The sequence below is a fragment of the Bison bison genome, unplaced genomic scaffold (genome assembly GCF_000754665.1).
Source record: "Bison bison bison isolate TAMUID 2011002044 unplaced genomic scaffold, Bison_UMD1.0 scf7180017864038, whole genome shotgun sequence".
NCBI lineage: Eukaryota > Metazoa > Chordata > Mammalia > Artiodactyla > Bovidae > Bison > Bison bison.
In genome coordinates this window covers 327,352-342,017 of record NW_011494610.1, presented here as the reverse complement: position 1 = coordinate 342,017, position 14,666 = coordinate 327,352, and the positions used below count along the sequence as shown (strand labels likewise).

The window sequence follows — 14,666 nt, the reverse complement described above, 5'->3', positions numbered from 1 at the left end:
CCGCCCCCCACCCCCCTCTATAAAAGCTGGCTCCTTCCCTTGCTGGGCGGGGACTTGTACCTGGCTCACCATGGTTGCAGACCTCGAATTGCAATTCTCTGCTGATCCTGAAGAAACATAACTTAGCTGGAAAAGTATCTGGCTATCTGTTTCAGGTCAATGTAGCAAATGCACTCAACTCCATAACTCTTTCTCTCTCTTCCTTCAATATACTGCAGAGCCTACCTGCTTTGTTCCAATACAAATTTTAAAGAACAGGTCTAGAACTCATTCATGCTGATGCTGCTAAGTCACTTCAGTCGTGTCTGCCTCTGTGCGACCCCATAGACGGCAGCCCATCAGGCTCCCCCGTCCCTGGGATTCTCCAGGCAAGAACACTGGAGTGGGTTGCCATTGCCTTCTCCAAGAACTCATTCATACTGAAAGGTAAATCACTAGTAATGGAAAATACTGCATTTTAGCTGCAGCCCAAGGACTGGATGAAAACCTTTTTTTGGTAGGGAAGGGAGGCCTCTTTCCCATCCCCTGAAATCAGACTGCTCATGTAGCTATCTCCAGTTTCTGGACTCTTGGGAAACCCTTCTCAAAGGCCTTTGGCCTTGTGTGCCTGCTCTGTTGCTCTGTTGTGTCTGACTCTTTGTGACCCCATGTACTGTAGCTCACCAGGTTCCTCTGTCCATGGGATTCTCTAGGCAAAAATACTAGAGTGGGTTGCCACTTCCTACTCACTAAGGCCTTGAGGAGCCCCCATTCTGATAAAAGTGTCCTTTAGCATTGCCAGCTAGCAGACCTGAGCAAACCTGCTGGGCTTCAAGGCGTTCCAGGCGTGTTTGTGGCTGTTGAATGAGCCCCTGTGCCTGGCAGGGGCTTCCCACCTGGACAAAGTGGAGGAAACAACACTTCTCTAGACTTGCTTCTTGCCTCTCAAAGTTGAAAATCATCCCCAAGGCGTTTTACCACCTAGATGTTCTCCGAGGTCGTCTGACTCAGACCAAAGGACTTCAGGAACACCAGGAAGACTCTCTCCCTCTAAAAACCCTTCCCAGCCTGTTTGTTGAGGGTTGATAGTCCTTACCCTGGGGCCAGTGTTTCCCCTCTTGCATTGACAGAGCAGACACCAAAGGAGAAGGACCTAGTGACTTCCATTTGCATTAAGAATGAAGGAACTGACTTGACAGCAGGCCTTTCTTGGGAGAATGAATATCAGACAATGGCCAAACCGTGTATAAAAAAAGTACTCTGAGCCACAACTGGTAGCAAGTAGCACAGGAGACCAGCCTACTATCTACAAGTCAGGTTTGGAGGGTGTCAGACCACCATTTCTAGCAGCCAGTCTAGGGAGTCAAACCATAGTCCCTGTAAAGATCAGCCCCTAATGGCCAGGCTTGGTGAATAACCGAGAGCTTCCTTTTACCCGTTTCCAACTTAGGACTAACTAAGGAAAGCCAACCATGCACCCTGCATCAATTACATAGTTAGCCTACCTGTAGCTTCCCCTTGCCAGTGGTCTCCAAGCAGGGCACACTGGAAACCTTTTTTTTTTTCCCACTATAAAGCTTTCCCCGGAGAAGGCGATGGCACCCCACTCCAGTACTCTTGCCTAGAAAATCCCATGGACGGAGGAGCCTGGTAGGCTGCAGTCCATGGGGTCTCGAAGAGTTGGACATGACTGAGCAACTTCACTTTCACTTTTCACTTTCATGCATTGGAGAAGGAAATGGCAACCCACTCCAGTGTTCTTGCCTGGAGAATCCCAGGGACAGGGGAGCCTGGTGGGCTGCCGTCTATGGGGTCGCACAGAGTTGGACACGACTGAAGCGACTTAGCAGCAGCAGCAGCATAAAGCTTTCGCACTCCTCTGTCTGCCTTTGGGTCTCTCCCAAATGGAAGTAATTGTGGCTGACTCCCTTGATGTACTAAATTCTGAATAAATGACCTTTGCTTGTTCTCAAAAAAAAAAAAAAAAAGGAAGGTAGAAAAGAAAAACAGAAAGAAAATAGGCAGCAGGGACTTCCCCTGGTGGTGCAATGGATAATGATCCACCTGCCGTTGCAGGGGACATGGGTTCAATTCCTGCTGTGGAAGATCCCATGTTCTGTGGAGCAACTGAGACCACACGCTGCAAACCACTGAGCCCGAGCGCTACAACTAATGAAGCCCAGGTGCCTGGAGCCCGTGCTCTGCAACAAGAAAAGTCACCGCAGTCAGAAGCCCAGGCACCATAACTAGAGAGTAGCCCCTGCTCGCAGCAGTTGGAGAAAGCCCTCACAAAGCAATGAAGACCCAGTGTAGCCAAAAATAAATTGATAAAATTGTTTTAAAGAAAGAAAACAGGCAGCAGACCAGATTTGCTGACACCTGATCTAGAAGAATGGTTCTGGGCTCATGACAAGATCCCAGTCATAGGTGGAACAAGACAAAAGCTGAGAGTATTTTATTTAAACACAGAGAACTTACTGTGTGCTGGATATTATTCTGAACATACCTTACAACTCTGAACTAATTTACCCTCATTGAAATCCTGAGAGGTATGAACACTATGATGTTCCCATTTCACAGATGGGTTAACTGCTCAGAGAGGTTGAGTGATTTCCCCAAGGTCACACAGCTGCAGCTGGTGAGTGGCGGAGCCAGGCTTTGAATGCAGGGAATCTGGCAGTGTCCCTTCTTTCCTGTGCTATTGAGGGACAGGAGCTCTGCCTGCACCAGGAGCATCCTGATGACAGGGTCTAGGTTTCCTCCCTGTATCCCCAGTACCTGGGACTCAGCAGGCTGTAGTCAGTAGCTGCTGCTGCTGCTGCTAAGTCGATTCAGTCGTGTCTGACTCTGTGCGACCCCATAGACGGCAGCCCATCAGGCTCCCCCGTCCCTGGGATTCTCCAGGCAAGAACACTGGAGTGGGTTGCCATTTCCTTCTCCAATGCATGAAAGTGAAAAGTGAAAGTGAAGTCGATCAGTCATGTCCGACTCTTACCGACCCCATGGACTGCAGCCTACCAGCCTCCTCTGTCCATGGGATTTTCCAGGCAATAGTACTGGAGTGGGGTGCCATTGCCTTCTCCGAGTCAGTAGCTACTGAGCAGTAAAGAAATGGAGAACCATTAGGTGAGCGGGCCCGCAGGGCTCACTTGGGCTCACTGTGTGCCTTGTGCCCGCTGCAGGGGACCCGAAGGTGCCGGTGCTGTACCAGGTGGAGCGGACGCGGACAGGGACAAGCTTCTCTGTGCGCTTCGTGAAGGCTGTGCAACATGGCAGGCCCATCTTTATCTGCCAGGCCTCCTTCCAGAAGGCCCAGCCCAGCCCCGTGCAGCACCAGTTCTCCATGCCTGCTGTGCCCCCGCCGGAGGAGGTGGTTGGCCGTGAGGACTTCATTGACCAATTTTTAAGGTGAGAGACCTGGAGGCCCCAGGACAGTGTTCAAACTGCCGTTGCCACCCATTGGCGGGTCACGGCCTCCTTCAGTGGATCCCAACTAGCATTTTAAAAAGCTAGATTGGGGATTGGGGGAGTGGAAGGGAGGGAATATAGGTATACTTACAGCTGATTTGAAACCATTTGGTGTCACTTCAGGGGCTCTGAAGAGCTTCGGCACCATAGTCCTTTATGGCTCAGCACAGAAAATAATTCAGCAAGAGGCAAAGTGATTGATAAGTGATTTATTAGGAGAGGATGCTTATGAGGCTTATAAGTGGGCGGGAGAGACATGCCACACACCCTGAGAACTTACTGGGCTACAGTTTTATAATCGAAGGAAAAGTGGGGAGGAGAACGTCTTTGTCTTTCTTGAGTAGATGTCATGCTTCCAACATCAGCTTCTCCTCCAGCTTGAGCAGGAAGTTTTCTTGTCCCTGCGTGGTCAAGCTAGGTCCATAAATGACTGTTTTTCATGTGTGCAGAGTATGTCCTAGGGATCATTAACTTACTGAGCTCACTGGGCAGGATGTGGGTCTCATTGTTTTGGGGGCAGGTCTCGTGCTTCTGTTGCATGGCTTTGTTGCTAAACAAACCTGTTTTCTTGAGTAATCATTAACTTACCAGGGTTTCCCATACTTTTTCTACTTAACAATCCCTTAGTGCTTAGTTGTTGGGACTCAGTCATGTTTGATTCTTTGCAACCTCATGGACTGTAGCCTGCCAGGCTCCTCTGTCCATGGGATTCTCCAGGCAAGAATACTGGAGTGGGTTGCCATGCCCTCCTCCAGGGAATCTTCCCAACCCAGGTATCGATCCCTAGTCTTCTGCATTGCAGGCGGATTCTTTACCAGCTGAGCCATCAGGGAAGCCCAAGAATACTGGAGTGGGTAGCCTATCCCTTCTCCAGGAGATCTTCCCGACCCAGGAATCGAACCAGGGTCTCCTGCATTGCAGGTGGATTCTTTACCAGCTGAGCTACCAGGGAAGCCCACAATCCCCTAGTGGGATTCACTATTTAATCACTTGTTTGTCCCTTAACTCTGTCCCTATCAGATACACTTTGTTGTACAGCAGAAACTAACATGACATTGTAAAGCAGTTATCCTCCAATTAAAAAAAAAAGCAAGCTGGGGGCTTCCGTGGTGGTTCAATGGCTAACACTGTGCGGCCAGTGCAGGGAGCCTGAGTTCAATCCCCGGTTGGGGAACTAGATCCTGCATACAACAACGAACAGATCCTGAGTATCGCGACGATCAAAGAACCCCCCTACCACAACTAAGACACACACAGCCAGATAAAAGTAAATAAGTAAATATTCAAAGGAGAAAAAGGCTAGACTGGCAGGGTGGGGCGGGCTGCAGGGCACGTGATCCGCTCATGCGCACTTCTCTGATTGGCTGATGCTGACGTAACAGGGCAGTGTCTCAGGGGTGAACCTTATCAGTCCCCAGGTTCCAGAAGGCCCCAGGGCTACGTGCTCATGGTCGTCAGTAGTTGACATCTTCCATTTGGTGGGGAGTTTTCACAGCTGTAAAACAACTCAGGAAATGTGCATCAAATGCTGGTTACCTGGGTACCTCAGAGAGGAGCGAAAGCCGAGGAAGTGGATGAAGACCAGTCCCCGGAAGGCCCCACAGGGTCCTGCTCAATTACAGTTCCCACCTTTCTTTCAATACTCTTCAGTCTTGAGGAGAACACGTTTTGAACAAGAAAAGGAATAAAGGTTCAGATAATGGAAGTTAATCATAAACTTGACAGAGGTGGCCACAGGTTCATGGTCGGTTACTGATTCCTGCCAGGGCTCCACCTCTCTTGGTGCCCACCTGCTGTGTAGCTTTGCCCTTCTCCTACCTCTCAGAGCCCCGCTTCTTCATATGAAAAATGGGGGTCATTGTTTCTGCCCCGCCTGCTTCCCAGCTGAGCGGTAAGGAGGGCTCCACTGCCTAGTGCCCCGTGCAGGGGAGTCAGCCCAGTGAGATGGAGCGAATGTGCGTCTGAACCCGGGAAAGGCCTGGGCTCAGATCTGGACTCTGTCACTGCCCACCTTGTGAGTCTGGCAAGTTGCTTTCCCACTTTGAGCTTGTGATCAGTTATTAAACTCCATCGGAATCCCTACCTCGTAAGGCTGCTGTGAGGATGACAGAGATAAGTGATAACAAGGTGCTCAGTGAGCGCTCAGTAAATTACAGTTAGGCCACTCTTGACAGAGAGGAATAAACATGGAGCCTGGTGTGTGGTCAGAGCTCCAAAATACTTGAGAAGGAGACCTGGGTTCAATCCCTGGGTCAGGAAGATCCCCTGGAGAAGGGAACGGCTACCCGCTCCAGTATTCTGGCCTGGAGAATTCCATGGACTGTACAGTCCATGAGATTGCAAAGAGTTGGACATGACTGAGCAACTTTCACTTTCTTTCTCTTTTCTCCCTGGCGGTGCAGTGGTTAACTTTCACTACAGGGGGCTTGGGGTTCAGTCCCTGTTCGGGGAATTAAGATCCTACATGCCGCAGACAAAAATAAATTAAATAAAAAACTTTGAGAATGAAAGGAGGACATTGTTCTTAAAGGTCCCTGAATCTAGAACTGTGTCTCCCATAAGGAAACTACTAACCACAGGGGGCTGTGTTGAGTTTATTAACATTAAAGAGAGTTAATTCAGATCTGTTCCTCAGTCACACTGGCCACATGTCAAGCCCTCAGCAGCCCGATGTGGCTAGTGGCCACCACAGTGGACCAGAACGTTCCATCATCACAGAAGTTTCCATCAGACAGGACTCAAGGGGAAAGGGAGGGAAATGAAATACTGGGGAAGAGCGCTAGGGGCATGAGGGGTGGTGGTCCCTGTGGCGAAGGGGCTTCCCTGGAAATGGCCTCCTTGCCCTGGGAGACGGTTTCCCCAGTGGCTCAGGTTAGGTAAGTGTCTAAGTAGGGCAGCCTGTTTCCTGAGGGTTAGAATAGAGAAGCGGTTAAGAGCAGGAACGGAGGAGGAGCCAGACTGCCTGGGTCTAACTCCTGCCCCCATGCACTTCCTGAGCTGGCTATCTGCACCCTCTGTGTTTACTCCACTTCTCAGAGAGCAGGGAGGATAGCATCCGAGTTCAGGGATGATAGCCTGGAGCTGGGCCATTACAGGGTAGCCCCACGGCTGGGTGACGTGTTGGCCTCACATGCATTATGTTGTCTCCTGCCCAGTGTTAACTATGAGGGAGGTGACTGTCATCATCCACATTTTGCAGATGGGAAAGGGCTGATGATGACTAACTTGCAGCAGGCCACAGGGCTCCTCAGCGGCAAAGAAAGGATGCAGATACCGTCCTATCCTGCCTGCTGGAGGGGAGGGGAGGTCTGGGGATGTCAGGAGTTCCTGTGGAGGAACAAGCGGGGTCCGAAGAGGCAGCTCAGATAGGTTCCCCATCTTCCGGGGTCTCCCCACCCCTCTCCCCTTTACTTTCAGGGACCCGGAGCTCCAGGAGAGGTACCGAGTGGGGCTGAACCGAATTGCTGCCCAGGAAGTGCCCATTGAGATCAAGGTGGTAAACCCATCCACTCCAAGCCAGCTGAAGAAAATGGAGCCCAAACAGATGTTCTGGGTGCGAGCCCGGGGCTATATTGGTGAGCGGACCCCTTGGCCTGAAAGGAAACTCTCTTTGGGGGTCTAGACCTGTACCTCCTCTGCCCTGGGTGGCCTTGGGCATGGTCCTCCCACACTATGGGCCCATTTTCTTATCTGAGTGATGGAGAAGTGAGCTCAGCCTTTTGCAGGGGGAGAATGGGGAAGTGACGGGAATCCTCACGTGGGCCTTTCCTGGGGAAGGCAAGGCACCTAGCCGAGATTCTTCTCCAGGTCCCCTACTAAGCATAAGGTACCTTTGTGCAAAACTGGAAGAAGATACTTACAAGGTCCAGGGTGGGAGACGGGGGGAGGCTTTCAGTCCTCACCCACCCCTGCCCTCTTCCAGTCTTCATCTCCCTCGACCTCCATCACACACACGCACCCACCCCCTTGGGCCAGGTGCCCTTGTGAAGAGTCTGCACATCTGTGCACGGCAGCCCCTTTCTCCCTACCTCCCTGCAGGTCCTGAGCTATAAAGCCCAGGAGCCCAGGGCTGATGGGACTGGAACCTGTTGCAGGCGAGGGCGACATGAAGATGCACTGCTGTGTGGCGGCCTATATCTCAGACTTTGCCTTCCTGGGCACAGCAATGCTGCCCCACCACTGGAAGTACAAGGTGGGCTTCATGGTCTCCCTGGACCACTCCATGTGGTTCCATGCCCCTTTCCGAGCTGACCACTGGATGCTCTATGAGTGTGAGAGCCCCTGGGCTGGTGAGTACTGGGGTCATGGGGGACGAGGGTGCTGACCTTGGTGCCTTTGGTGGGGAGGGCAGGGAGCCTGCTGTCTTGGGTGATGCTGCCCCACCCACTTGCTGTGGAGCACCGCACAGATCACTTCCTCTCCTGCTTCCGCAGGCTGCGGCATCCTTGTCTTCAAAATGACAGGGTGCGGCCTGAGGACAGGACACCCGCTTAGCTCTTCATTTCTGTAACATGCTGGGGACATGATTCACTTTATCTGAGGCTCAGCGCTAGTCCCAGAACCACTTCAGATTCTCTGTGTGATGCTGGGCAAGTCCCATCTCCGCTCTGTTTCCTTGTCTACACAAATAGGGTTGCACCAGAGCAGAGGGATCCAAAGCTGGGGGCCTATTCTTCCACCTCTCGGGAGAACTTTTTCAAAACATTCCCAGATTTGACCCCCAGGATTCTGACTGCAGGGCTTGGATGAGGTCCAGGAAGGTATTTTTACGAAGATTCCCTAAGTGATTCTGACAGTTAGCCTGGCCTGGGGGTTGGGGCCCTCAGCAGTGTAGGGGCCCCACTGCTTGGACCCTCCTTATACTGTGAAGCAAGAAACCCAGACTTGTTCATCAGCGCCTGGTCTCAGAGCCCTGGGTTCCGTCCCAAGGAAGTGCATTTCAAACGAAGAGAAACCTTGTTTTGTGAAACAGAGACAAAACTTAAGGGACTCTTTATACTCAGGGAAGAGGGACTCTCAAGAACCAATAGCATCACAGCACAGGAACAGCCGCCACCTTGATGGTAGGTCTCTTGGGTTCGGCTTTGACCTGATCCTTAAGGCCAAGTTCCCGAGCCTCTCTGGGCTTGAGTGTCATCACCTGGAACACAGGACAAGGCCTGCTTTACTTGGCTACCGTGAGAACTAAGTGGGCTATACTGTGTTTAAAAGAAACCAGCAGTTCCCTTCCTAAACGTCAGACTCCGGCCCTGGGTAGCAAGGGAGAATCTCCAAGTGCGGAGGGGAGTGCCTAGGCTCCTCATGGCTTCATGTCCTCTCCCCTGAGCCCCTTTGTCCCCGTGATTGTGGAAGATTATTTTTTTTAATAATATGAATGACTGGCCTGGAGGGCCAGATTTATTAGAAAGGGAACTGATGGGTTTCCTTACACAAGTGGCCAGAGGTTGGGCAGATCCACCTAGCTGAACTACTGAACCAGACTGTTCTCAGAACTTCTCCCCTTGGGATTTTTTTTTTGAGGAAGTCAGCAGATACATGAAAGTGCTTTTAAACCATCAAGTGGGGCTCCCTTGGGAGGAGTTACACCCTTGAGCAACCACAATAGGCTCCTAAAGGGGTGCTTGGAAATTGGGAGTGACCACACCACCAAGCATGGCTCTGGCATGGGGCAGCCCAACCCGAGCTGCACCTCTTGCAAGGAGCACGTTCGGCTGGGCAGCGGGAGACAGAAGGCCATTGAGATTCTTCTCTTCATCCGCAGGTGGCTCCCGGGGCCTGGTTCACGGGCGGCTGTGGCGTCAGGACGGGGTCCTGGCTGTGTCCTGTGCCCAGGAGGGCGTGATCCGAGTTAAGCCCTGGGACTCAACAAGCAAGTTGTAGCCAGAGGTGCCAGCTGGGCCTGGGGCTTCAAGGATCTCCCTTCTCCCCCTACTCCTGAGGCAGGACTACCATCCAGGGCTGGGCCTTCTGTCCAGGACATCCAATAAAGAGACTCAAACCACTGGAGCTGCTGCCCTTTAATCCCCCTGGGCCAGGATCGCAGCTCTCCCTCCAGCCATCAACTCCAGGACTCCACGGCCACAGTCCCTGGCCCTTCCGCCAGGCTGGCCTGCGGGAAGACAGACCATCGACCCTGACCTGGGTCACGGCCCCCAGGTATTCATAAGCTGGAGAGGCAGCCTCAGACTTTCACTTTCTCCCTGCACCATCCCAGCCTGTCCTCAGTGCAGCTCAGTAGAAGAGCACGTTTCCTTGGTCTGCTGCAAATTCTCTGTGGACCTTCTTGGGGTTCCCAGCACCCCAGGGAGCCTCTCAGCAGCTGTCTGTGTCCTCGTCCGCCCCCCAGCCCACCCCCCATCTGGGGGCGGCACCTCTCCCACAGTGGCCTTAAGTCTAGGTGACGCTAGTCCAGCACCTCCTTGATGAGTAACTCTTTAAGACTGGGGGGTGGCGTGGGGGTCAGCCCTGCCTCCTGCAGGGCCTGGAGCCGGGCTTCGGAGTGGCGTTTGTCCAGGCCCAGGCGCCAGGAGAGCCGCACGTGGGCCTCCAGAAAGGGGGCCAGCAGAGGGTGCGGGCTCTCGGCCCCCAGAAGCTGCAGGGCCCTCTCACAGCATGCCCGGGCCTCACTGGCGTCCTCCAGCTCCTGGTGGCACACGGCCAGCCCCGCCAGGGTTAGCAGACGTCGGTCTGGGCCACAGGGGATGCCCAGCTGAGCTTGTAGCTGCCAGGCGTTGGCCCAGAGCGCCAGGGCCTCGCGGTAGAGGCCGGTGCAGGTGAGGCTCTGCGCCCGCCGCAGCTCGGGCAGCACGAAGAAGTCCTGCAGGTCTGCAGCGTGGCGCAGCTCAGGCACAGCCTGGAGGTGGCCCAGAAACTGCTCGAAGGCCCGGCTGCGGCGGGCGATGGTCTCGGCGGTAAAGTTCCGGCGCAGGCGCTTGCGGGGGAAGGAGATGCCAGCCATGGGGCCCCGGAACTGCCGCTGCAGGTTTCGGTGCAACCGCTCAAAGTCCGAGTAGCGGCGGGAGATCTGGGCTGGCTGGCTATCTGGTGGCCCCGGGCCCATCACGGCGAGGGTGTAGAGCTGCAGGGAGGGCGGGGGTCAGGGCAGAGGCAGGGTGTCCCCAGGCCCCTTCCCTCCCTGACCCCCCACCCCCACTTCCAACTCTCTTTCCCTACCCCTTCCCTTCACCCTGGAGATCGAGCCTGGAGGGTGGGAGCTGCCAGGGCTGCAGCCGGGGAGCCCAGTCTCATCTTACCTGAGGTTCGTCTGAAATGACCCAGGCCCAAGGCAGCACAGGGAGAAAAAGACAGGGATGAGCTTTAGTGCCTGGACGGCTGCCCCCCTCACCCCTTCCAGGGAGTGTGTGCTAAGTTGCTTCAGTCGCGTCTGACTCGCTGCAACCCTATGGACTATAGCCCACCAAGCTCCACTGTCCATGGGATTCTCCAGGCAAGAATACTGGAGTGGGTTGCCACGCCCTCCTCCAAGGGATCTTCCCACCCGGGGATCAAACCCAGGCCTCATGTCTTCTGCCTCGGCAGGCAGGTTCTTTACCACTAGTGCCACCTGGGAAGCCCCTCCCATTGGAAAGCGAGCTCTTCTGACAGCCCCTCTGGAAAACCAGCCATGTGTTGAAACCCAGGCCCATCTCCAGGCCAACCTTTAGGACCAGCTTGGAGCTTTGTTCCATTCTGGACACACGGCTCCACATGGCCAGGTTATTCCCATCCAGACCCTCAACACAGGTCTTCAGACAGTCCCAGTAGTGACCAGTGTAAAGCACACTGGACTGGGACCCAAGTTCTACCCTTGGGTCAGACGCTCCCTCCCTATGGGAGTCGGGCAGGGTGGTCCCCTTCTTGGGTCCACTTCCACTCGAGTGAATGGAGCGCCTGCCCAGCTCAGTGTTTACTCAGGTGTGGGACGGGAACAAACCTCGGTCCCCGGGATGTTTAGGTGGTAAGTACTGGAGTGAATAACACTTGAATAGAGGCAGGAGGTGATACCCCTCTCATTCTCTGTGAATCTTTCTGACTACAAATTGAGAAGCTCTCAGTTTGGTTCACAAAAGCCCTTCTCCAACACTTCTCAGCTCCATTTTTAGAAAAGAGCCAGAAAGAGAATTTGTCAGCGCCACCTCCAGGCAGCAGCATCCAGCCAGACTTTAATGACAGTTTCACTGCTTTTATTTTTATGGTTATCTTCTTTTTATGGTGAGTTAGTCAAGCTTCCCTGGAGAATCCCGGGGACGGGGGACCCTGGTGGGCTGCCGTCTATGGGGTCACACAGGGTCGGACATGACTGAAGTGACTTAGCAGCAGCAGCAGTCAAGCTTCCCATCTACAGTTGTTTTGTAAAGTTGTCTTTTAAAGTTATTTAAAAAAAAATATGTTTATTTGAAGAAAAATGATAAGCACCAATTGGTAAATGTAGCATTTAGATAGGACAAAAATTGTGAGGGTGACGGAGGTTTGGGAAATGCTGAACAAGATGACCACTAAGCTTCCCACCAGGTTTGAGAACCCAAATATGCCTTAATCTATAATAATGCTGAGCTAACAGGTCTAAAAAGGGGATTAGCAAGCATTAGATGTTAAAAAGAATCGGTCGCAACTGACACGCACACACACACATACACACACACAGATGTTAAAAGTATACTAACACCAAACCCAGATTTTACTCTCAAATCTGTTCTGTGAAACTGCCAATATCGGAGCCACCCCTGCTCAGTCAGGTTTGCCTGCTCACTCTGGAAGATTCAGTCTACATTAGTATTCAGGATTAGAAAGTTTAACAATAAAGAAACTTACTTTACTCTAGTTCAACTCCACATTCCCAAAACATTACATATTGACTGTAAAGCTTTTGTTTTTTCTTTAAAGGGACAGTTATTAATATTCCAGGGAACCAGTTTTCTTCAGAACACATTTCAGGAAGCCCTCATCTATAGTGACTCCTTATGCTCATCTAGCTTTTATTTTCATTGGTAGTTTTTGGACAAAAACCCATTTTAGATCCACTGCCTGATCCTTCTGTTGTCCTACGTGACAGGTAATAATGAGGATCATTAACTGAGCACTACCCTGCACCACACCGTGGTGTGAGTTCTTCACAGCCACTATTTCACCATCACAACCTCACTGCGAGGAAGGTGTCCATACCTCTGTCAGCTCAGGAAGCAGGCTGCCAGAGAAGGCAAAGGGTTTAAAGACCTCCTCTAAGTCACACAGCTGGTAAATGGCCCAGCTGGGACTCAAACCCAGGCCGACCTAATTCCAAAGTCTGTGCTCTTAACTTCCAGATGTTGAAGCAGGATTTGTTGCCTAGTCACTCAGTTAGGTCTGACTGTTTGAGACCCACCCCCAGGCTCCTGATTCCCTGGGATTCTCCCAGGCCCGGCCCAGGCCAGGCTGGGCTCTATCTTGTCATTCTCTTCCCAGAGCTGCTCCCAACTTCCCTGTCTCTCAGCTGCTCCATGCGCCCCCTTCCTGCGCATGACCCCCAGCCAGGACTTCTGCCACTCAGGACTCGATCATCAGAGTTAATTCCCGCTGAAACTGGAGCAGCTGCCCTGTGGGGGTAGCCCTTTTTTCACTGAGAGCCTCAGAAAGGGGTGGAGAGGTCCAGATATGGGACCGGGCTCCAGGTCCCCTTCCTGCTGAGTCAGAAATGGAGGAGGGTGGGGAAGAGGAGGGAAGTGAGAGGCAGGGAGCTGCCGCTGCCATGACCAGCCAGGTTAGGCTGGGTTTCAGGACCAGGCCAACCGCATCTTCCGTGTGTTCCTCCTTTCCACAGTCAGGAAATCAGCCCACACCCCCGCAACCCACCAATCTTTACCCCAATCCACCAATCCCCTGGCGAAGGAAATGGCAACCCACTCCAGTATCCTTGCCTGGAAAATTCTATGGACAGAGGAGCCTGGTGGGCTATGGTCCATGGGGCTGCAAAGAGTCGGACATGACTGAGCACACACACACACACCAATCCCCTAAATCCAGTCCTTTGGACAAGCTTATTCTGTACAGGTGTGAGTGCTGGAGAACTGACTCTTCTGAGTTGCAAAGAGGCCACAACAGGCCAACCCAAAGTAAAACAGTAATAACAGAACTACCATTTTATCGAGCACTTCAAGATGCCAGGCACAATGCTAAGGGCTTTCTGTGTACTGTCTCATTTAACTCCTGCATTATCCCCATTGTTCAGGTGAGAAAACGGGTTAGTCAAGGTTTCACAACTCACCTGAAGTCAAACAACTGGTAATAACTGGGATCTGAATCAAGATCTGGATGCCAAACCCATTTTTCCAACCAATACCAACTTGGTCTTAAGTCTGACTCAGATAATATTCTTCCCCATGTATCTTGCATCTTGTGACAGTTTGCAAAAGTCCGAGGGGCAGAGGACATGCACAGTAGTTCTTAGTCTCAAAACTGGGATAGGATAGGTTCATTTGCCTGAGGATCTGCTCAAATTACACCCCTTTTCTGGCCTCAGTTTCCCCATCTGTCAAATGGGGCAGCCATTTACAACTACATAGCCAGATCACCCAGGATGCTGAAGCTTCCCTTACTTTCTCTAAGCCAGGGTCTTCTAAGACTCATAGCTCAGGGTCCTGGACCCTCACTCACCACGTACTTGGAGGGCGGGTCCTTAACCACGGTGGCGTTGGTCACCTCAAAGAGCAGCCGCTGGGGTACCAGGGTGTTCCGGGACTTCTTCCAGAAATCTTGCAACTGCCGGGTGAGGAGCTGACTGCCCCGCTGCCCATCAGGTGGGGGACTCCGTTCTGCTTGGGCACAGGATGGGCCTGGGGCCAGGTTTGATGTAAATTAGGTGCCTGACCTCATTCATCCTCCTCCCAACGAATGACAAAGGCTTTATCCCTATCTGACATCAATGGAAACGAGGGCCAGACAGGGACCCGGAGCCAAACACCTGCCGGGCAGACAGTAGGTGTTAAATAAACATCTCCACCCCCAAAACATCCCTAGCACAGTACTACCGTTTGTATCCCAGACTGTACATTTCACGCCCTAAACAACCCTGAGATGGGAGTGATTTGACACAGGGAACTTGGCCCAGAGAGGTGTTGTGAGTCTCTCAAGGTCACACAGCCAAGAGGCAGCTGGACGCACTTAAAGAAGTGTCTCGAGTTTCGGCTGGATCAACTCGGGAACGCGGCCGGGGTGGAGGCCTAACCGAGCCCAGGGTTCCCGCC

The 14,666-nt window shown here is 52.6% G+C and overlaps 2 protein-coding genes across 3 annotated transcripts in view; one reads left to right on the top strand and one right to left on the bottom strand.

Moving 5' to 3' along the window:
- ACOT8 (acyl-CoA thioesterase 8) overlaps nt 1–9,449 on the top strand; it is a 15,373-nt gene extending 5,924 nt beyond the window's left edge. Inside the window, exons 3-6 of the mRNA XM_010835032.1 lie at nt 3,162–3,387; nt 6,865–7,022; nt 7,542–7,736; nt 9,209–9,449. Of these exons, the coding sequence (XP_010833334.1) occupies nt 3,162–3,387; nt 6,865–7,022; nt 7,542–7,736; nt 9,209–9,327 (698 nt within the window). The 3' untranslated portion in view covers nt 9,328–9,449. The remainder of the gene's footprint in view (nt 1–3,161; nt 3,388–6,864; nt 7,023–7,541; nt 7,737–9,208) is intronic.
- A 1-nt stretch (nt 9,450) lies between these two features.
- The window catches only part of SNX21 (sorting nexin family member 21), a 5,664-nt gene continuing 448 nt past the window's right edge, over nt 9,451–14,666 (bottom strand). The window contains exons 2-3 of one of the 2 annotated variants that reach the window (XM_010835033.1): nt 14,077–14,255; nt 9,451–10,525 (exon numbers count right to left, since the gene is read on the bottom strand). In XM_010835033.1, the coding sequence (XP_010833335.1) occupies nt 9,851–10,525; nt 14,077–14,255 (854 nt within the window). In that variant the 3' untranslated portion in view covers nt 9,451–9,850. The remainder of the gene's footprint in view (nt 10,526–14,076; nt 14,256–14,666) is intronic. The other variant, XM_010835034.1, reaches the window with a different exon arrangement.